Raw genomic sequence first — 22,032 nt, forward strand, 5'->3', positions numbered from 1 at the left:
TCTTTGAGGGCTTGCAGCGAAGACTCGGCCAAAAGACAGCAGCTGGTGACCGGGCGAGACAGACTCAAGGCTTGGACAGCTGGTCAGCGTAAGCCTCCATACATATCCAGCCCTATTTACCTGACCAAGCCGAAATTCAAGCCAGGGAAACGAGCTAAAAAGCTTTTAACAAAGACTAGTTTTTGCGCGGTGTTCTCGTAACATTGTGTAGACAACATGAAAAAGGCATGATTCTGAAAAGACATTGGATTCAATTCAATGTAGAGCTAGAGCCCAAAATTAAATAACAAACGCATCAAATACAACTACTTTTTATGTAAAATTCAGTCTGTTTTACAACATCTTTATAAAACAGCTTAAGTTGGTGTACATCACATTGCTCAAATAGTCATATTTATGGCACCACATTTTTAATAATAAAATTCACTGAGCATTAAAACATCCCAGATGCATTTCACTCCAATAGGCGTATTTTACCATCTGCATCAAAGCTTCTGCATGGAGCAGGTTTTCAGACTGCTGCTGACCAGTCGCGCTTTGTTCCAGGTAAAAATGTCACAGTGTAAAAACACCTGTGAGTTCAACCATGAGAATCCACCTGCCACGAAGCCTCCGACCTCAGCACTTTTCGGCCGGAAAGAGCGTCTCGGATCTCGCCCCTGTATCTTCCACCTCATGCAGATTCCTCTTCCTCGGCTTGACCTTTCTTCTTTTTCCTCTTCTTCATAGACTTGGATTCTCCCTCTATCCCACTGAGATACTCTGAGCGCATTAGGTTTGACACCCGCTCCTTTGATGTGAGTTTCTTGGGAGCCCTGAAAAACATTTAAATGAAGAGCTACTATCACTCTTATTAAAAAGCCTTTCCTCTCAAAATCAAAACAAAACAGCACAATAAACGGCTCATGATGAACAGGAAGCGTGTGAATCGCTCTAAACATTTCAAAAGCATTCTGAAGCCCAGAATCTGAGATTCATCCAGTAAAGAGCAGAGGTAGATAAGAATCTGGCTGAACAAATTTCCCACCGTCGTCAATAAAAGGCTCGTAGACAGCAGCGGGGGCCTGATGTAAAACTACTGACTGTTTATCTAATCAATAACTCTGGAGAATGAAGCGGCGCTTTGCCCCCATGGGGCTGCTTAAGGATCCAATACACACACACCTACCTCATGGTGACACACGACACACTCTACCCCCAGGGCTTAGAGCAGCTATGAGACAGCAGTTATTGTTCTTTTGGTCCCTGAGCGCTCTACAGGGACCCCTACAGGCGATAAGCAGGATGTATGCAGACATACACAATGGTGTATATTATATATAGAATGTCACTATTCAGTATTTAAACTAGCAGAAAGACGCGTCATGAATATGCGCCTCAGCAGCAGTGCTCCATCAGCTAGGTATAACAGTGGTCAAATCAGACACCCATCAAAGTTCTCAGAAACAAAGAACGTATAGAGGGAGATCTGAGCAACAAAATGGAGTGAAATTAACAAAAGCGCCTGGGCCACAAAATTAATACTGTGGCGAGCAGGACGAGGCCGAGGGCCGTGGGAGAACGGCGCGATGCCGGTGGCGTGATTGATAATGAGCGACACCTGCGCGACGCACCGGTCTCGTATCTCTCACGGACGAGCGGAAGCATTAAAGGAGGAGGGACGACAGTGAAGGAGGAGAGAGGAACAGGCCTGGATTTGTGTTTTTGTTTTATTATGCGTGGCAGCAGTCATCCGTGAGGGACTTTTATTTTCATTTTGTTGTTTGGTTATTTTACGTTATTAAAGCCGAACTCGGCAACTCTAGCGAACTCTAGTCACTTCTTCGCTGATTTTCCCTTTTGTTGTCGCATGTTTTCCCCACGAGCTCCCCCTACAGCTGTGGTGGGGCGTATATTTCACAACACGGTCGTAAAAAACTCACTTGCGGCGGCCTCCTCCCCTTCTCTACCGCTGCTCATGTGCGTTTGTTTTGATCGGAGCAAGCCAACTGTATCGCGTGGAGCTATGTCTACCGAGGTGGGTAATCTGGTAATACATCATACATGCGTGTGTGTTTATGTCGAATTGCCGTAAAGCAATTTGTGTTTCGCGCTCGTTCTCGTTCTAGTTCTCGCTTCTCACGAGACTTCCAATTTCTATCTTGCCGGGACGGTAGTGAACAAGTTGCAAGGTTGGTTTTCCGCCTGGGAACGCTGGGGGGAGCGGGGAAAGTCACCAATATCACCAGAACAGGTTGTTTAACCATCCAAATGATTTCTAGACAGTTTTATTAAGTTAAAAAAGCTACCAAGTTCTCCTTTAAAGTCTTTGAATGTTTGCCAGTTCCCGCCTCCTCCTTCCTATAACAATGAACTTCATTACAGATACAATGAAATGTCCATAACTAACACCCTCAAAACTATTCACAGCCAGACTAAGATGGACCAAATAACAACAAAAAGACAATCCTGTGGGACGTCCCGATCTAGACACAGGGTTCCCATTCATTCTGACCAATGAGTCTCTATGATTTGCCCATGACTTTATCAGCCATTTATTATATCTATTTTACATATATTTTCTACTTTTGTATTTACTAATTGTAATTTTAGCCCCCCCCAAAAAAAGCATATATATGCACCACTGTTCAAAAGTTCAGGGCCAGTAAGAATTTTACTTTTTTTTTTTCAACAAGGATGCATTAAATTGATCAAAAGTGACAGCAAAGACTATAAAAAAAAATCATGTTAATTCAAGGAGCACAACCGCTTTCATTATTGATAAGAAATGTTTCTTGAGCAGCAAATCAGCATATTAGAATGATTTCTGAAGGATCATGTGACACTGAAGACTGGAGTAATGATGCTGAAAATTCAGCAGGAATCAATTACATTTTAAAAGTTATTAAAATAGTTATTTTTAATTGTAATAATATTTCACAATATTACTGTTTTATATCAAATAATAGCAGCCTTGGTGAGATGCACCATATTATATAAAGTATATGAGCAAATAAAATATATATTTTTTATATATATATATATATATATATTTTTTTTTTTACACAAAATCCTGCAAAAACAAAAAATAGAATTAAAGCCTCAGAAGGATTGTTGCGTGTGTATTTTTGGTTGCCTGTAATGGCCTCTCTTCTGTGTACCAGAGGTCTTTGTTGTTCAGTTACGGGTCCATAAGTGTGTGTGTGTGTTTATATTGGTGTGATCTGCTCATTAGAGAAATCTTGCCTGGACATGGACAGTGTATACCACAGCCAGCTGTAATGAAGTCTCTCCTGACAGGACGGCTAGACTCGACTGAGACCGTAAGGCACAGCGCAGCACAACACAGCAATGTCACACACGCGCACACAATTAGGCTGGGAATGGTAAATGTTAATAGGGCCAAAGCACTGACCAGTTAAGTTGCATCGACATAGTGCAGCATGAATATTCTATATGGAGTGATGACTGGTTAATATAGATGTCAGCTGTCAGCTATGACGGCTGAGAAGTTCATTACGGGTGTTGTCTGTTGTCTGGGCAGTGGAGAGAGAGTGTGAGATGCGTTTGGGCTGCTCTGGGGGCAGCTCCTATGGGACTGACCTATTGTCCCGCTCCATGGGTTTCATTCACAGGTCCTGCTGCAGGTCACCCTGCCAATTACTAGTGGTTAGACACAAGCTTCTCCCTATAGTGTCTGAGCCAGCATGTGGCACAAGTCAAAACTCAGCACTACCATAAAGTAGTGCACATGTACAAATGAAGCCATAAAACGACTTCATATAAAAGTGCAAAATTACAAAATGGATGAAATAAGCAGGGCTTAATTGAGGGAGCAACTGGCACCTAATCAAGTTTTTTTTTTTGGACAAATTAAAGAATCGCTTGATAAAGATGTTTTTTTATGTTTTTAACAATCACTGATGTTTATTGTGATTACAGGGCGTTTTAGTTTATAGACCACAACGATTCAAGTTAATTAAACTAGGTAGTTTCTGTAGCTGATTGAATATAAATTTGTGCCATGCTTGGACCTCATACATTAAACAATAACCAATAATATATATATATATTTTTAATAATATTTAAGTTTTATATATTTAATATTTATAAACCATATTTCCCATTGTTTATACACTATAAACCATATTTAAATTTATAAATGTTGAATAATAATAATAAAAAAAATCTTATTTATCATTATTATTCATCAGTATCAATTCTAATTATTACAAAAAACAAACAAGCAAGCAAAAACAGTTTTAACATTCAGATTTAGTTGTATAAATGAAATAAAGGTATTTTATTATTATTGGTTATTGGGAGTATGTATACTTATTTTACACACTGTCAATGTGTCATACGAACAACCTGTCAATAACCTGGCTTATAGTCTAAAGATTCTAAAGTAAAGTGCATCACAGAAAGAGTTGCCAGGTTTTTTTTTTAATTGAACATACCTGATAAATGAGTGGTGGTTCAGTGAGGGAGCCAGCTGTGAAATCAGTAACGGCTCTGAATGATTCACTGACGCTGATGGAGTGAGTCTGACTTCAAACGGCCCACGAGCGGAGCAGGCGAGTTTGGAGCCATTTTGTGAATTTTAAATCATTTCTTCATGATTCGGACATTGCAATTCACGCTGATAGCCTAAAGCCCTGAAAGGATTTTTACCCTATAGTTTTACATTTGAGAATGTTAACCGTGCCCTTCCGCAATGGAATAAGTTCTTTTGTAAAGAACGACTATTGGGACTGTTTTCTCCACTGAAATAAAAGGACGCTACTCAATTAAATTTAATGTGTCACTAACCTTTGAGTTAAGCAACTTTAACATCAGTTTTACCAAACTGTACCTGACACCCCCTTCACAGCACAGAGACGGCACGCAGGGGCTTTTGAGCCTTTATCTCAAAGGCACACCGAAGAACAGAAGGTGGGATGAAAGACAGGGAAGTAAAATACAGCAGAATACACTGACAATAACAGAAATTTTCAAATGACAGTTTTGGTCTGACAAGAGAACTGTGATCATTGCATGCGCGGGTCAGCTATGAAACACATGCTATACCCTAAAGGAGAGGCCTGTATGTGAATATTCATTATTTAAAGTCCCCCTGTGGTGAAAATCAAGTTTTTAATGTTGTTTATATGTCTATATGGTGTTTTTAATATGCTTTAAGACAAACCATGTACAAATTCATAAGTCAACACCATTGCTGATTATTTTCTTTTTAAAACTGCATTGAAACAAAGACAGTCTCAAAAAAGCAGTTTGAAATCGCTGGTGTTTCTGACGTCACAAACTAACTTGTAACCAATCACGGCAAAGTGTGATCGTCAAGGAGTGGATCTTTGAGCTGGTGTGGGGAGGCGGGGCTAATTTGCAAATTCATAGAACCTCGTATACTAAATGAGGCAAGTGTACATTCCAGCTATTTTAAGGCATGAAGAAATTTTTTCCAGGAAAAAACGTTTAAATATGTAATTTTGGTGATCAAAGAGGTGTTTTAAGGGATACAATTATTAACTACAGGGGGACTTTAAACATACACAAATGCACACGGATATAGATAGAGCTCCACCTCACTATATGTGACAGTAATGACGTTCAAGTTTGGCTCTGACTCAGTTTAATTAAGTGTACTGCAGAGAATCTGACACATACACGCTCGAGGGCTAGTCCGGACATGGCCTTTGCTAACCAGACCCCAAGCTTGCAGCACCACATTCAATCCTATGGGAAATGACCACTAATAACCCTGCAGTGTCAAGCACTAGCCAAACCTCATATTAATGCCTAACAACCATACTGTGATGTACTGGCCATATCATCGGTACATAGTCCTCACCTCACCATAATCCTTACCATCACATTCACAAATTACACCTACTTACACCAAAGACTGCTAGCAGATTAAAGGGATATTTCACCGCTGGAAAGATGAATGTGTATTTAAATTGGGTCATTTATGTAGTAGAAATGTGAAATTATTGGTGCCTTCTAGACTGAGAAAAGCCAGAAAATGTATTTTTGGCTCATGTGGAAGAAAGACAACAACTCCCAGAATGCACTTGCTTCGCTGCCCAACAAGGCCACTCCCAAGCCATGCCTACTGGTTACAGAGGGCAGTATCGGAAGAAATGATACAACTAGGCTACTAGTTGACTCGAAACTGAAAAGACGCCGTTTTATTGTGAGATCCCACCCCCTATGGGCGGGCTGAAAACATGCAGACCTAGCTCCTACTACTGCCAGAAAAAGCCTCCGATGACGCAAAATGACGAATTTTGCGTCATCTGAGGTTTGTTTTCCAGACACACAATACAGAAGTCTCAGAGGGACATGAGGGAGGGAAGCACGGTCATTCGAAAATACTACCGGGTTTCTACTGATACAAAGCTTAATGCGAATCGGTGAAGTATCCCTTTAAGTAAATCAGACCTGAATATAGTATGCATTGAAAGCAACAGAAACAGCTCTTTATAAAGGATGTCATATTCAATATGTTTTGGGAATAACACTGCAAGGGCATCACAGCATAAAGGAAGTCGAGGGGAAACGAGAGGGGCGAGTGTATCTAAGGTGAAAGGTAAACCGTACAGCTGGTAAAGGCAGGACTTGACTAGTCCTCTTTGACCCTGAAGAGCTCTGCTACAGTGAAAGACTTGCAGCTGCCAAGAGTGTGTGTGTGCGTGTGAGAGCTGTGGGCTTTTCTCCAGCGCAGCCGTGCTGGCAATTTTCAGAGCAGCCTTTACAGGACACTTACAGTAAAACATCATCCTAAAAAATGGCTCAAAGGCATTTCTCTTCTCTTTTCTTTAAGAAGTGACACTAGATAAGTGGGTGAATGTTATAGCCAAAAAGGATATTGGTGGTTTCACATGGGCTGTGTTTTGCTTAACACAAGCTTTATAGTCTTGCAAAAAAAAAGTCAAAAGTACTTGTACTTCAAAGCCTTGTCGATATTAAAATAAAATAAAAAAGCAACAACTCCTATTCACTCTCTACAGCATAAACAGTACCATGTCTACAAACTCAATTGAGTTTTGCAGTGGCTGTGTTTTGAGTTCTCATTTTGATTTGAGAGAAGCAGATCAAGCATTTGTTTCTTTGTTGTTTATTCATTTAAAAGGAATGTGGCGAGCAGGATGAGGCCGAGGGCCGTGAGAGAACGGCGCGATGCTGGTGGCGTGATTGATAATGAGCGACACCTGCGCGACTCACCGGTCTCGTATCTCTCACGGAGGAGCGGAAGCATAAAGGAGGAGCGACAACAGTGAAGATCGAGAGAGGAACAGGCCTGGACTTGTGTTTTGTTTGTTTTATTATATGTGACAGCAGTCGTCCGTTACCCTGGAAATCCAGAGTTCTCGCGAGAGCACAATTAGAATTTGCTCAGCGAGTCACTCTGGCATTGAGTAATGATGCTCATTAGTGGTCGACCGATATTTGGCACTTTTAAAATATCGGCATCAGCCGATAAGTTTTTCTGATAGGCCGATGTGTTGGAAGCGGGACTTTTATTTTGACGGGCGGCGCTGAGAAGAGAACGGCAGCGCCTCGCCTGATCACACCATAGACAGTAAAAGAAATGGACACAGCGACCCCATTGGATTCAACGGAGACAAGTGAAGTCAATTAGAAGCTTTCACTTCCTGTGGGTCGAGCGTACTGCGCAGACTCAAACTGAGCTCGACGACGTAGAAGTGACGTGAGCAACCCGTCTGTCTTCTAGTAGCTGGGCCAAGATAAATCTGAATCATTCCCTTCCGAAACTTGCAGAGACGGAGAGTGTGAGTAGGAGGTGTCCATGAGCTGGGAGCAGGAGAAACTTTTAGTAGGTATTCTGATTAATTATTTTGTCACTTTGCCTCCACGTCCCCCCGATTGCCCGCGAGCTTCTCCTCCTGTCCATACGGTAATTTCCTACTGTGCGACAGAGAGTCGCGTGGTTATGACGTAATCGTTAGCCTATTTTTACAAAAATTGCTTCTACGGGGCCATAACGTAAGCTACAAGGTAATGGAGCCTTTTATACATTTTCGTGTTTCTTTAGAAATAAATAATGGACAAATGGAGTCTGTAAACGCCTCAGATGTAAAGTTATTCGCTGTCAAAGTGACGCCAAAATGAATGGGAGTCAATGGGATGCTAACAGCCGGTGGGGGTCCGCTAGCTAATGGCGGCGCCCGGGGAAGCTTCAAAATAATATGAAACGCTGCCCCCCTGGATCACACAGCGCTCACTCACATTCTCCGTCTTCATTAGTTTACGATCTCTGTCAGTCATATCTAATACTTTGTTAGACAGAACTGGTAAACAAAGAAAGTAAATGGTATGCGAAAAAGTAAAGTGTTGCTTTTATATTATTTGTTACAGAAAAGGCAAACAATTAGGCTAAAATACTTTCTCATTTACTGTCAACATTCAGCAAATGCGCATCTACATAATTTAAACAAATCTCTGAATATCTAATAAACATTTAATTTCACAAACCTTGCAGATTTAATGGAATCCAGCTGTGATATCTTGTGAAGTGTGCATATGTAGCCTGCATAAACGTGTTACTGCGAGTGACGGTTGGTCCATACGAAGTGAGTGAATGCAAACAGAAGATCAGCTTCACAGGAGACACGATCGAAAAACTATATCCAGTTGCCCACTGTGTCATATTCATATCGTTTTCACTGTGTGCTGTATGTAATATTAGCGTTACCTTGTCTTCATTTGAAAAAATATGATTACCAGTGCGGAGTGCGCACAATATTAACAGATTACTGAGTACAATGTTACAGTGTTTACTTCTTTTTTATTCACATATTCATATATTTTTAAACAATTACTTTATTTGTGAAAAATACTGTAATAGGATTGCAGATTCAAGAAGTTGCCATCTAAAGTATAAGCATGTTTATTTTAAAGATTTGTTTTCTAATTTATTTAAAATTTATAAAATAGATTAAAATAAACAAAGTACATAATAAAAATATCGGCTTTATATCGGCCATCCTGCTCTCTAAGATATCGGCATTGGCATCGGCCATCAAAAAAACAATATCGGTCGACCACTAATGCTCATTAACTATGCGCCCTTGTATCCGAGCTGCACCAATCACATCGAGTTATCTGATATAGGCGGACCAGAGGCGAGCTAAACAGATGACGACAGCGCTGCAATGTCGAAGTCATTAGTAAACATTGCAAGATGGCTATGGATGACCACCAGTTGTTTGAAACGGCTTTGGCCGCTACAATGAACGAGTTAGACTTGGCTTTTTATCTAAAAGAGGAACAGAAGACGGCGCTCGAATCATTCTTTTGCAAGAAGGACGTTTTTGCTGTTTTGCCGACCGGATAAGGCAAGAGTCTAATCTACCAGTTAGCTCCGCTGGTAGCTAAGCGTATGGGGCTCTGGATACATCACTCCGTGTATTGTTGTGATTGGTCGTAGTGTTATCCAATTGCGTGCAGTGAGATTTTCAAATGCACGCTTGGTGCTGCCCCTCGAATTGGGCAATTTTCATTACTCAATGCCAGACCCTTAAATCTTTCGGATTTTCCAGGCAAGTAGCCCGTGAGGGGCTACTGTCTTTTACCTTCATTTTGTTGTTTGTTTATTTTATTTATTCAAGTTGTTGAATGTTTGCCGGTTCCCGCCTCCTCCTCACCACATCTAACCTCGTTACATGGACATTACTTGGAAAAAGTTTATCTAATACTTAGACTACATGCCATTGCTTTAATTCAATGTTGTTAGTACTTAATAGATGCATTTAGCTTTCATGACAGTCATAAGATAAATAATGAGCTATAGTATATTCGCAATTCTGTGTATATAATTATGCACTTTAATTGTGCACTTTTGCACTTGATACACTAATATTCAAAAGTTTGAGGTCAGCAAGATTTTTTTTTCATGTTTTTTTTTTCAAATCATGTTCACCAAGGCTGCATTAATTTGATCAAAAATACAGCTTAAAATAGTAATATGTAAAAAAAAAAAAAAAACTATTTCAATAAAAAATGTAAAATATTTGTTTTCTATTTTAATAACTTTTAAAATGTCATTTATTACTGTGATGGCAAAGCTGAATTTTTAGCATCATTACTTCAGTTTTCCGTGCCACATGATCCTTCAGAAATCATTCTAATATGATGATTTGGTGCTCAGGAAACATTTATTATTATCAATCTTGAAAACAGTTGAACTGCTTTATGTTTTTGTAGAAACCGTGATACAATTTTTTTTCCTCCCAGGATTCTTTGATGAACAAAGTTCAAAAGAACAGCATGCTTTTAAAAAAGAAATCTGTTGTAACATTAATGCGTATTTACTGTAACCTTTGATCAATGTAATGCATCCTTGGTGAAAGTATTAATTTTGAAAAAAGTATATCTTTTTGTACTGACCCCTAACTTTCGAACTGTAGTGTACATGAGATTTGAGTTAAACAGAACACCTCCCTTTAATTTATAATCCATGTAAATCTATAAGTGAAATAAAACAGTGAAAACAATGACTGTTGAAGAGCTCACAAATATGAAATATTACGTGGGAAAAATATGAAAATGTTACGGAAGGCACAGAGGAAAATGCACCATCAAACAGAACACTGCTAAATTTATCTAAAAGAAGAACTAGATCGTATTATGGGGCACCGCAAACTGTTTGACAGATTCATAAATTACTGTCCAATTTCTAAAACCTTGCAGTACCTCTTTGCTTTGTCTTTGCCCTTCTTGGAGTCTTTGCTGTTGTTAGGATTAGTGGTTATGGAGCTGCCCAGGCCCTGGGGTGCGTCCCTCAGGCCAAAGCTCTTAGCGGCGTGGCCCAGGTGCAGGTTGCGGATGTGGAAGACGTGTTTCAGACTGGAGGGGTATGTGGTGTATGCTCTTAGGAAAGACTGCAGTGCTGCAGGACCCAAATAAAAAAGGGGCATTTAGTAGCAGACATTTCCAAGCACTTAAATGGTTTTACTTGCAATAAAGGATTCATTTTAACACCAATTTAGACCCTGTGTACACCTGGTATTAAGATAAGTTTTGGTCGATCGGATCATAAGTGGATGATGCTAAACACAGGCGTAAATGAGGTCTATAACTTTTTGAGCTTGTCCACTTTTGACCACTTCCATAGGCAGTCGAAAACGCATTTGATCAGATTGCTTTCATAATGTCAACGCTCATGTGGTCGAAACAGAAACAAAAGACCACCTACTCTCCTCCTACTGACCTAATGCGTAAACATTATGGGAAGTGCACTAGCCAGACAGGATTTAAACTTTGTCAGCTGAAGACCCAAGTTTGGTTTGAAGACGAAAAATGTATCAAGCACAATGTTCTCTCACCATTCCTGATTTCTAACACACACTCACCGCGTTCGGCGTGGTCTTGTGGCTGTCAGAGCAAAAATTAAAGCTGCTGATCTCTGTATGTTTTTCGGTAGTGTCTCCGGTTGCAATCATATGTAAATTCCATGAGCTTATTTCGTCCAGGGAAAAAAACACCATATATAGTAACTTGTGATCCGATCGACCAAAACGCATCTTAAAACCAGGTGTAAACAGGGCCTTAAGGCCAATGATATTCCTTAATTATAATGAATTATTAAATTATGTTCATAAATTTTGTTCATAAATAAAACATTTAATTTAATATTTTATTGTTGTTGTATTATTAAAACATTTAATTGTTTATTTTATTAAATACAAATCACAATTGCATTAAAGGAAAATTATAAATGAATAATTATGATGCAGAGGTTAAATCATTGTCAAAAATTTTACATTTCTTCTAGGTAATGAAATGTAGCTGGGCTGCAAAGCTGTAGAACAAAATATCAGTTTAACACAGTAACCCTGCATGATAATTAGTTTTTTATCTTACCGCTCTTCGCTGTTTGCAGAGACTCATTATTGGCATGAACATAATTCTCAAAGTCAGTCTGTAAAACGGTGGCTCTCTCTCGCACCTCCTGCTCAAAAGCAGCGGCTGATCTCTGCAGTCATGTACAAAGAGGCACACATCAAAGATAAACAACAGAAATCAGTGGGAAAAAAAATTATACAAAAAAACTCACATTTTATTACATTAAAAGCCAATAAAAAACAAGAGCAACATAAATGTGTTTGGTTATACACACTAATGACATCGCCCCTCCCCATCAATGACCTTTGACCCTCAAATGAGGCTGCTAACAAGGGGGGTGGCATGGGTGAGGATTACAACCAGCTGATTGGTGCTGGGAGGGAAAAGGACATTAAATCAGGATTAGGACTGACTGAGCGCTGGCAGAAACATTCGCTCATTGTTGTCAGAAGGCTCTCATTGTCGAGAGAGGGGTAAAAAAGAGATAAAGAGAAAGCCATTCTTCTCCCACAGCTGTTCTCTAGACATCCATTTTCAACAACGTGATCTTCAACCAAGTCAAGAAAGTAATACTAGTTTTGCAGTCAAACAAGTCAACATTGACTCTTTGGGTCAGGATCACCGTTTTTAAGGTTTAGATGTCAGAAGTTACCTTACTGTCCCATTTCCCTCTGCCTTTGAAGCGCTCGTCCTTTATCAAAGTGGCCAAGATGTCCACCATCTTCATCTCTGACAAACTGAGGGAGAGAGAAGCCAAAAGGTTTAGATGCATATTATAAAAGAAAATATGTATCAATGGGGGGAAAGAATTGCACCAACATATTCCAGACTGTGAGTTTCCAGGTTTAGATTGTTCAGCTCAACATATTGAGCTTTGCTAATGCTACCGAACTCCTTCCGCTCATCCTTTAGTACTGTAAACTGTAACGTGAGCCAAATATGATAGTGCTTGTGCCAGCAGAACAGATTCATTCTGCTCTCATGCAGAGAGACTGAGAGTGTGTTTTCTCTTCACACTGGCTTCCAGTGCCGAGATCAGCATAGAGTCATCAGTCCAGCTCTTGACTGTTATATTGTGGGCTTTGGAACAGAGACAAGACCATGTTTGACCATCTTTAATCACAATAACAGTCCCCTACTGCTGTGTCGGAGTTCATCGAAAATGATCAGTAAATCTGATATGGATGAGATGCCAGTCAGCACACCTGATGTTGTGATTGGCCAGCACATCCACAAAAGCTGTCTCAGAGGGGGTGAGGAAGAGCAGGCTGCTGCCCTGGGCTCCAATTCGTGCCGTCCGGCCCACGCGATGAACATACTCCGCAGCAGAAAAGGGAGGGTTGTACTGCAAAAAAAAAAAAAATTCATTTAAAAAAAACAAAGAACTGGAAATTTTAATTAAGTTCAATTCTAGTAATGTTTGTTTGTTTTTAACCCCATGCCAGCTTCTGTGGCTATTTTCATGGTGAGAAATTCTAGTAACAAAACTGGCAAAATTGTTTGTTGTACACTGGTGATTATGCAAATGACGAAATTTTGCATATGGAGAAATCTAACCTGTATAATCCACGTAACCTGAGGCAGATCCAATCCACGTGCAGCCACATCCTACGGGGAAAGTAAATAACAAACACATTTAGATATTAATCTAAGCATTAACTCAAAGCATATCTTGTTAGTCTACAAAAAACTCAATAGGGAAATGTGGAACCAGTTATTAACAAAACTAATGAATAAAAATCACTTAATTGAAATAAAGTTGAAGTTAAAAAACAAATATTAGATAAAAAAATTAAAAAACGTATACAAAAATTGTGATTCACTCTACTGAATTAACTGTATTAAGGCCCCTATACTTTGACGTCATTTAGAATATCAGGCAAAAACGAAGTTAGTTTGGTGTTCATTTCAAGAGTTTCAACTTTCCGCAAAAGTTCGCTCCGGTTGGTAAACACCTTCAAACTACCATTGGTCTGTGGTGATTATGTAGTACAGTAGGTAGGTGCGCTCTGGGGCTCTGCCGTCTTTGATGTGGTAATCTTATCCGGTTAATTTCTTGTGTTCAGCCCGTCGTAGTAAAAACATGAACACACTGGATGAGCTGCTTTATAGTAAAAAGTAACTGAAGATGTCATTTGAACTGAAAGAGACACCTCATTTGAACATTTCTCAATCTTATCTCCAACACTCAACCTCAACTAGCCTAAACCCTAAGTTGGGGTGTCTGGAGTCTGTAGCTCTAGAGCTGATACAGATGGAGCCAACACAATGCCATGCCAGGCTGTCAGCAGGAATAGAAGCAGTCATTTACTTCAGGAGCCCTTCTGCAAAGTGACAAGACCGGAGAGAGGGAGGTGGACCGAGGGAGATGCACACGCCTGCACCTAAAACCTTTGTATATCAAATAACTGATTATATCTACTTTATATCAATGCATCAATGAGGGATAAATGTGGGATTGCTGATGTCACAAAGAAAGAAGGGCAGTTAGATGTGTGGAGGGGATAATAATAATAATAATAATAATAATAATAAGTATTCCTAGAAACTGTGCAGGTTGGCCCTCAAGTATGCACACACCTGGTTGGGAATCACTGCTTTAGACTGCAGTCAATGTCAGTTATCATACAAATGGCATGAAATTAATGACTTACTGTACACAGTAGAACTCCAGTTTTACACTGAGAGAACTCCTGGAACATCTCAGTGCGCTCCTGAAGGGAGAGAAACAGGCAAGTTAAAAAAAAAAACATTTGTTGTATGAGACATTATCACAGCAAAAGAAGTAGCTGAACTTGTATCAGAACAAAAGATGAGGTGGAAACACACAGATAAGAGCCCAACTTAAAATGGGATGTCCGACAGACCCTCTCTCTTTTTCAGCATGGAGCACAATCTGTTGTGTGCTGGAACAGCTGCCTGTCTCCTGCGGTTCGTCTCATCGGAGGAGCCGTCCAGAGCTCAGCCTGTGCTGTCCCATTACCAAACCCATCCATAACACTCTATAGGCCAGCACCACACCCAGACCTGCTCTCCCATACATCTGACCAAGAGACTCCTGAGTCCCCTGCCCTACCAGTGCCATATGGGCGACCTACGGCAGCTCCATTTGTGCGGGGGTGAGGGTGCAGGCTGGACAGTGGCAGGATGCAGTTCCCCTGACACTGCCACAGGGCACCGACTGTGGCTGTTGCCTGAACGCCAGCTGGCAGAGTGCCAGCAGACTCCACTATTCAACCAGACCATGATGGTTTAACCCAGTGTCATATGCTGCTAGTGCTTCTGGATGCTTTTAAGAGACATTGTCATTTAAAAGAAAAAGAAAAATAAAATCTGAATATTTAATTGCTAACTGAATAACAAAACTGAGGCAATATACTGTCCAAGCAAGATAGACATACTAGCCTTCAATGTATAAAAACGCAAAATAATTTGTTTTGTATTTAAACATTAAATATAGAACTATGTTTGGAGGTCAACGCCTTTCCAGAATGACCAATACTCTTCCAGTTGTTCTTAATTCATGGATGATTTAAAAAAATATTCTTAAAGTGATTGCACTCACAAAAAACTATTTCTACCCAATAACATATTTTAGAGCTTTGCATAACTAGAAACGTGTATATTCATTATAAAAATGTATATTCATTTAAGATTTTATTACTTTGCAGGCTTAAATATCACACTTTTATAAATATCACAAAATTCATTGATATTTTTAAGATTTTCATGACCGTGGGGACCCTGATATATTCACAGAAAACTAAAAATACTTTCTACTGATATACATTAAAGAGAATATATCATGAAAAATAGTATCTACACTACCGTTCAAAATTTCTATTTCAAATGAATGCTGTTCCTTTAAACTTTCTACTCATCAAAGAATCCTGATAAAACATGTAGATTTCCACAAAAATATTAAGCAGCACAACTGTTTTCAGCATTATTAATAAGAAGAAGAAATGTTTCTTGATCAGCAAATCAGCATATCAGAATAATTTCTGAAGAACAGTGAAGACATTTAAAAAATAACTGAAATGGAAGAACAGAAATTATGTAGTGGCCAAAAAGACATTAAATCAGAACCAATTTAAAGGTATTCAGAGGTGTTCATCATTTCACATGCAAAGAGGTTAGTCACTTAAAATAACCAATTATTTACATACGTAAAGTCAAGAGTTAAAGACACAGCAGCAAAAAACGACAGTATAACTGTAAGTGTCCTATGCGGGAGTTAATGGTCTAATACACTTGTGTGAGAATTAGCCTCTTTAAAACCCATAGCTCTATTCTGGATTGGCACATAATGTCTCACCTCCTGTCTCATGTTGCCGTGGAGCCTGTAGAAGTTGAGGTCTGAGGTACGTTTGGTTGATGTGGTGTTGGGATTCTCACAGAGGACTGCAGTGAAGAGAGTGAGCAGGAACTCTACAGCCTCACAGCTGGATATGAAAACGATCAGCTTCTGCCGCTGCTCAAACTATGTACAAAAACACAGCAACATACATAAGTCCAGTGTCAGCAAGGTATGCATCTAATGTGCAATGTTACGAGCAAATGACTTTCTTGGTTACTGTAAACTAGCAGTAATAACATAGTTGGTTATCAGTTAAAATAGCTGAGAATTAAAATACATTTTGGCAATTACACCAACACTACTGTTAAAATGTTTGGGGTCAGTAAGATTAAAAAAAGAAAAATAAAGAATACTTTCATTGAGCAAAGATGCATTAAATTGATCAAAAGTGAGAGTAAAGACATTTATAATGTTAAAAAGATTTGTATTTCAACTAAATGCTGTTCTTTTTAACTTCCTATTAATCAAAGAATCCTGTAAAAAGTTTCCAAAAACATTTTAAGCAATATCAATTTTTTTTTATATTAATAAGAAATGATTCTTGTATGGAAGCTTGTTTCCGCCACAAAATAAAAAAAAATAAAAGATAATTGCGACTTTTTATCTCGCAATTCTGACTTTATTTCTCAGAATTGCGAGATATAAAGTCAGAATTGCGTGAAATAAAGTCGCAATTGCGTGTTTTAAAGTCAGAATTGCGAGATATAAAGTCAGAATTGCGTGAAATAAAGTCACAATTGCGTGTTATAAAGTCAGAATTTGACTTTTTTTCTCGCAATTGCGACTTTATATCACGCAATTCTGACTTTATATCTCAGAATTCTGACTTTATATCACGCAATTGGGAGATATAAAGTCAGAATTGCATGATGTAAAGTCGCAATTGCGTGTTATAAAGTCAGAATTGTGAGATATAAACTATTCTAAGGTAAAAAAAAAAAAAGTCCGTCTTTTTTTTCCCCTTAGAATTGGACTTTATATCTCACAATTCTGAGAAAAGATGTCAGAATTGCGAGATATAAACTCGCAATTATGTGTTATAAAGTCAGAATTGCGTGATATAAAGTCAGAATTCTGAGATATAAAGTCAGAATTGCGTGATATAAAGTCGCAATTGCGAGAAAAAAAGTCAGAATTCTGACTTTATAAGACGCAATTGCGACTTTATATCTCGCAATTCTGACTTTATATCTCAGAATTCTGACTTTATTTCACGCAATTCTGACTTTATATCTCGCAATTCTGAGAAATAAAGTCAGAATTGCGAGATGGAGTAAAAAAAACTGAAAACTGGAGTATTCTGTATTTTTGGTCAGATAAATGCAGCCTTGTTTATCATAAGAGACTTCTTCCAGACTTCTTCCAAAAACATAAACAGTATTGTATATTAGTAGGTAGTATAGTTTTTTTTGTGTCTTGTCAGTATCTGAGGCAAAAGCGGAGTTACAAAAAAAAAAAACCAGCAATTAAAATTATACAGATGTTTTACTTTGACATATGTAGTGTATATTACAAGGAAAAATAACTATATATAAAGGGATCATCTAAAACAGCTCCAGCTTTCTTCACAACTTTGGCAGATTATAAACCGTTTGAATGATTCACATTAGTCAAACTGAAATGACACGAGGTGATCTACAGCATAACACACAATACCACTGAGTGTTAATAACTGGGTTTTAACATATGGTGTGCTCTACCTTGCATTTGGTCAGAATAAAGGCAGCCAAACAGACCAGGTGGAGTTTGCTGGGCACCACCACCACATGCTGCTGCAGTCTCTCAGGAACCGCGTAACTGTCTGACAGAGCCTGAGGGGCCGCCTGGGGACACGCTTCAACTGTCTCCCCACTCCCCTCTGACACATGGATACTCACAGGCTCCTTCATACTGATACTGGCTAATCGGGACAGCCCTGGAAATGCAGAGAACAGGGTCAAAGTACGTCCATAGATAGTCACCAAAAATGCTTTTGTGATCAAAAATGTTGTAAGAGTAGGACGTTATTGTGACGTAGAGCTGCTTAAAACTGAAGGGTGCTATAAGAGGCTCAAAAACTTTCAGTTTTCATTGGGATAAAGAGCCTGTATTCTCACGCCGAGCAGAGACAGGCTGGACTTGAGAGACAACAACTCCTGTCAGCTCATCCCAGTCTGCTTCCACTAGAGTAAAGTAAGTATGGTACCTCCCACAGTCTAAAGTGAGCGCTTACGCCACTGTCTCACTTTACAGCCAGACACACTCTCTCATTATGTGACAGTGATAGTGAGCGGACGCTGAGCTTACCCTCGGTGAGTGTGGCCGAAAGCAGCACATTCTGTCTGGCAAGTCCAGTGGCGTTCAGAGCATTCAGAATCAGAGTCAGATCTTTCTCAAAGCCCAAATCCAGAGTCCTTCAGTACAGAACACATATAATGGTAAAATCCACATCACACTGATACACCTGCAAAATAGGCTGCAAGAACTAATCGATCAAATTAGGGATGCATGAAAATGAAAATTCTGAGCCGAAATCGAAAATGTACAGTCAGTTATCCAAATAAAGTATAGTCCAACAAAGCTATTACTATCAGTAAGCACAGCGTAGCTAAACTTTTTTTAAAGCACATAATGTCATTCTCGGTTCAAATCAGCAAACACACTGACCTGTCGGCTTCATCCAGAATGAGCCAGTGCACAGCACTGAAAGCTATACTAAGAGTGTTCTTGATGTGGTCCACCAGTCGGCCTGGAGTCGAGATCAGAACATTAATGCCCTTCCTCAGTCTGAAGTCAAGACAAAGACAGACAAGCGCAGACTGAAGTGACTTTGCAGAATGAAATGAAATTTCAGCATCATAACTCCAGTCTTCAGGGTCACGTGATCCTTCAGAAATCATTCTAATATGATTTGCTGCTCAAGAAACATTTATTATCATCAATGTTGAAAACAGTTGTGCTGCTGTGATACATTTGTTTTCATGATTCTTTTATGAATAGAATCTTCATAAGAACAGCTTTTATGAGAAATATAAATATTTTGTAACATTATAAATGTTTTTGCGGTCACTTTTGATCAATTCGCTGCATATTTGCTGAATAAAACTATTAATTTCTTTTTTTTTTATAAATCATACTAACTTTTGAACAGAAGTGTATTTGCAGCAAAGTTGAAATCTATTGAAAATGCATAATAATGATATAATGAACTCTCGCAGACAATGTATTTTGTGAGTTTTTGTGTTTTTTTTTTTAACCTGGCTTTTTCTGCTTTCCTTTTTTCTCCTCCCATCAGAACTCCTGGCACGATCCAGGTGAAAGGCTGAAAGGAATAAGTACATTGAGTGAAGATTGATTTGATTTACGTCAACTCAAATAAGTCAATACAGCATATTAATTTAGCAAAATTGCAAATTCTCACTTTTAGAAGCTTCTGAAACATCTGAAAGCTCTGCAGGGCAAGCTGAGGGACAACCAGAGACAGATTCATGTTGGAAGGAAATAAAAAAAAATAAAAAAAATAAAAAAGAGAGTATGTAACAAGAGGAAATATATATGTGTTCATCCACAAGATAAATCAGAAAATGTTGGTGGTTTTGTATTAATTAATACAATACCTCTCTGGTTGGAACAATCACAACAGCTAAAGGCCCATCTGATCTCTGAAAAAGTACATTAAGTTTAATTTATAATATAAAAGTTGTTGTACATGACTACAAATACATTATTAATAATGCATTAGCTATTTTATTGGTAACATGTTCAGTCTGACTCAAAACTAATTTTGCCAATTTATTTGAATGTATATTGTGTACTTTTCTAACATTCATGTATTTCTAGTATTGTACGTTATGATGTGTGTAATGTACAATGTTGAATGTATGACTGCTAATGACCCCAATTGCTCCACACAGGATCAATAAATGACATGTCTTTTTCAAAATAAACAAATGTATTAATTTTAGCCAACTATATTAAAACATAAATTAAGAATGATTATGTGTGATCAGTCAGTAAAGTCCTGATGTTGAGTGAGTGTGCTGTTTTAGACATTCGTTGACTCGCCTTCACTTTAGGTTGCATCGCTTGCAAGAACTGAACCACTGGAATTCCATATGCCAATGTTTTTCCTGTACAAGGCATATAAATAATCAGATCTTTTAAAATTATTTTCTGTTTTTTTTCTTCTTCTTACTCTGTATCATCTAACTTAAACACTACTATTTTTTAAACGCCAGAAATAACACAACTGTCGAGTTAGTACTGCATGTGGGATTGTTGTAAATGGCATGAATCATGAACTGATCACTCAACAATACATTTATGACATTCTTGGTGTATTTAATACATTTAATTTAGTAATTTTAATATAAAAAACCTCATTAACACGAAAGAGGCCAAAAATCCCACCTGATCCAGTCTGTGACCGCACTACTGCATCTTTACCAGATATCAGCACTGGTATGGTTTGTTTCTGGACACTGGACACACAGATGAAAATTAGAAAAATGACAAGAGACAGAGGAGGAGGACAATACAACGATGAGATGAAGCCTCAGTACCTCGTCATACTGGTCACATTCAACACCTTATGGAGCGTTGCCACCTGTGAAATTGTTTAGATGAGAAGAAGAATGTATAAGACTAAAGATAGGATAAGCATTTCAGTTGAGATATTTGTTAAGAGATACTGAGGTTTGTTCTTACCAGATGAGGATGAAGATTTAGCTCTTCAAATGTGTTGCTGGTGAAGACTTTCTCCTTTACTAGATTTACAGCAGGACTGAAATGAGAAAAAAAAATGGCATGAAAAGGTCCATTTTGAGAAAGACCTGAGTCCATTCACACAAGCTCAAATGTGTTGCATCTACCTGAGGACATCAGGGATCTCTGGGTTGTTTCTGAAGAGAGACGATGTCTTGATAAATGGTCTGCCATGGTCTCCATGCTCTTCGGGAGCTTTCTTTGGAAATGTTTTCACCTTTGATGGCGACTTTGCTGCAGTGATTTCACTCTGGTCTCCGTTCTCCTCTGTGTCTCTATTATTACTCCTCCGAGAGGGGCTTTTGGGGGTTTGCAGCTTTTGCTTGTGTGTGTGCTGTTGACCAGTTTGATTAATCTTCCTCTGTTTGGAGGCGCTGCTCTCTTGGGGCTCAAAGACAGCCTTCCTCTTTGATTGTAGCTTTTTCTGTAACATCAATACAGACAGTACAGCACTTCACAATCAGGCTGAAAAGAAACTTGTGTGTAAAGCGGAGTACATCAGTGTGTGATGAAAATGAAAACTGACTCACCTGTGCCCATTTCTCTGCTGATGTCAGATGACTTCGGTCTGTCTTTCTGTGAAACGTTACGGGATCTGAGGAGATGTTGAGCATTAGCATGTCCTCAGCCATGTCAGTAAGCAGGAGGCTTTTTTAGATGTGACGTAGTAACGTTACCTAAATAACTATTCTAAACTAACGTTAAACACAGATACCCGACTTCTTACAAAATGCTAAATGGCGTATTATCCTTCGTTTGAATAGCAGAGATGTCAGTTCCAAGCTAAATGCGAGTGAAGTTAACTTGTGAACAGTAAAAAACAGAACATAAACAGTTGTACGTCTACAGAGTAGTTTCACACGTGTTTTCACCCGTTCACTTCAACGTGAGGAGATTTCCGGGTAGTGACGTTATCAAAATAAAAGTCCCGCTGCATTACGCAGGTTAAAGTAATGGTTTTCAACTAGTTGACTTGTGCATCACAATATTAGATGCCTTTTCGTATATGATATAATATTTCGTCCGGTATGTTCTGCTGTAAAAATGACAAAGCTTTTTTTTTATTAATATAAATGGAG

At 38.8% G+C, this 22,032-nt stretch overlaps 1 protein-coding gene across 1 annotated transcript; it reads right to left on the bottom strand.

Annotated features, from left to right (window-relative positions):
* Positions 1 to 295: 295 nt before the first annotated feature.
* Positions 296 to 21,847, bottom strand: ddx31 (DEAD (Asp-Glu-Ala-Asp) box polypeptide 31). The gene is made up of 20 exons (XM_084413401.1): positions 21,484 to 21,847; positions 21,061 to 21,377; positions 20,897 to 20,972; positions 20,752 to 20,795; positions 20,600 to 20,670; positions 20,255 to 20,319; positions 19,807 to 19,851; positions 19,611 to 19,652; positions 19,447 to 19,511; positions 18,857 to 18,976; positions 18,497 to 18,603; positions 17,911 to 18,125; positions 16,169 to 16,333; positions 14,505 to 14,564; positions 13,408 to 13,458; positions 13,056 to 13,195; positions 12,503 to 12,587; positions 11,869 to 11,980; positions 10,699 to 10,894; positions 296 to 815 (listed from the first exon to the last, which is right to left on the bottom strand). Exons 1-20 carry the CDS (start codon positions 21,583 to 21,585, stop codon positions 674 to 676), a joined length of 2,220 nt encoding a protein of 739 aa, XP_084269527.1. The 5' UTR covers positions 21,586 to 21,847; the 3' UTR covers positions 296 to 673.
* Between the last annotated feature and the right edge of the window lie 185 nt (positions 21,848 to 22,032).

This window comes from Rutilus rutilus, assembly GCF_951802725.1.
Source record: "Rutilus rutilus genome assembly, chromosome: 7".
Classification (NCBI taxonomy): Eukaryota; Metazoa; Chordata; class Actinopteri; order Cypriniformes; family Leuciscidae; genus Rutilus; species Rutilus rutilus.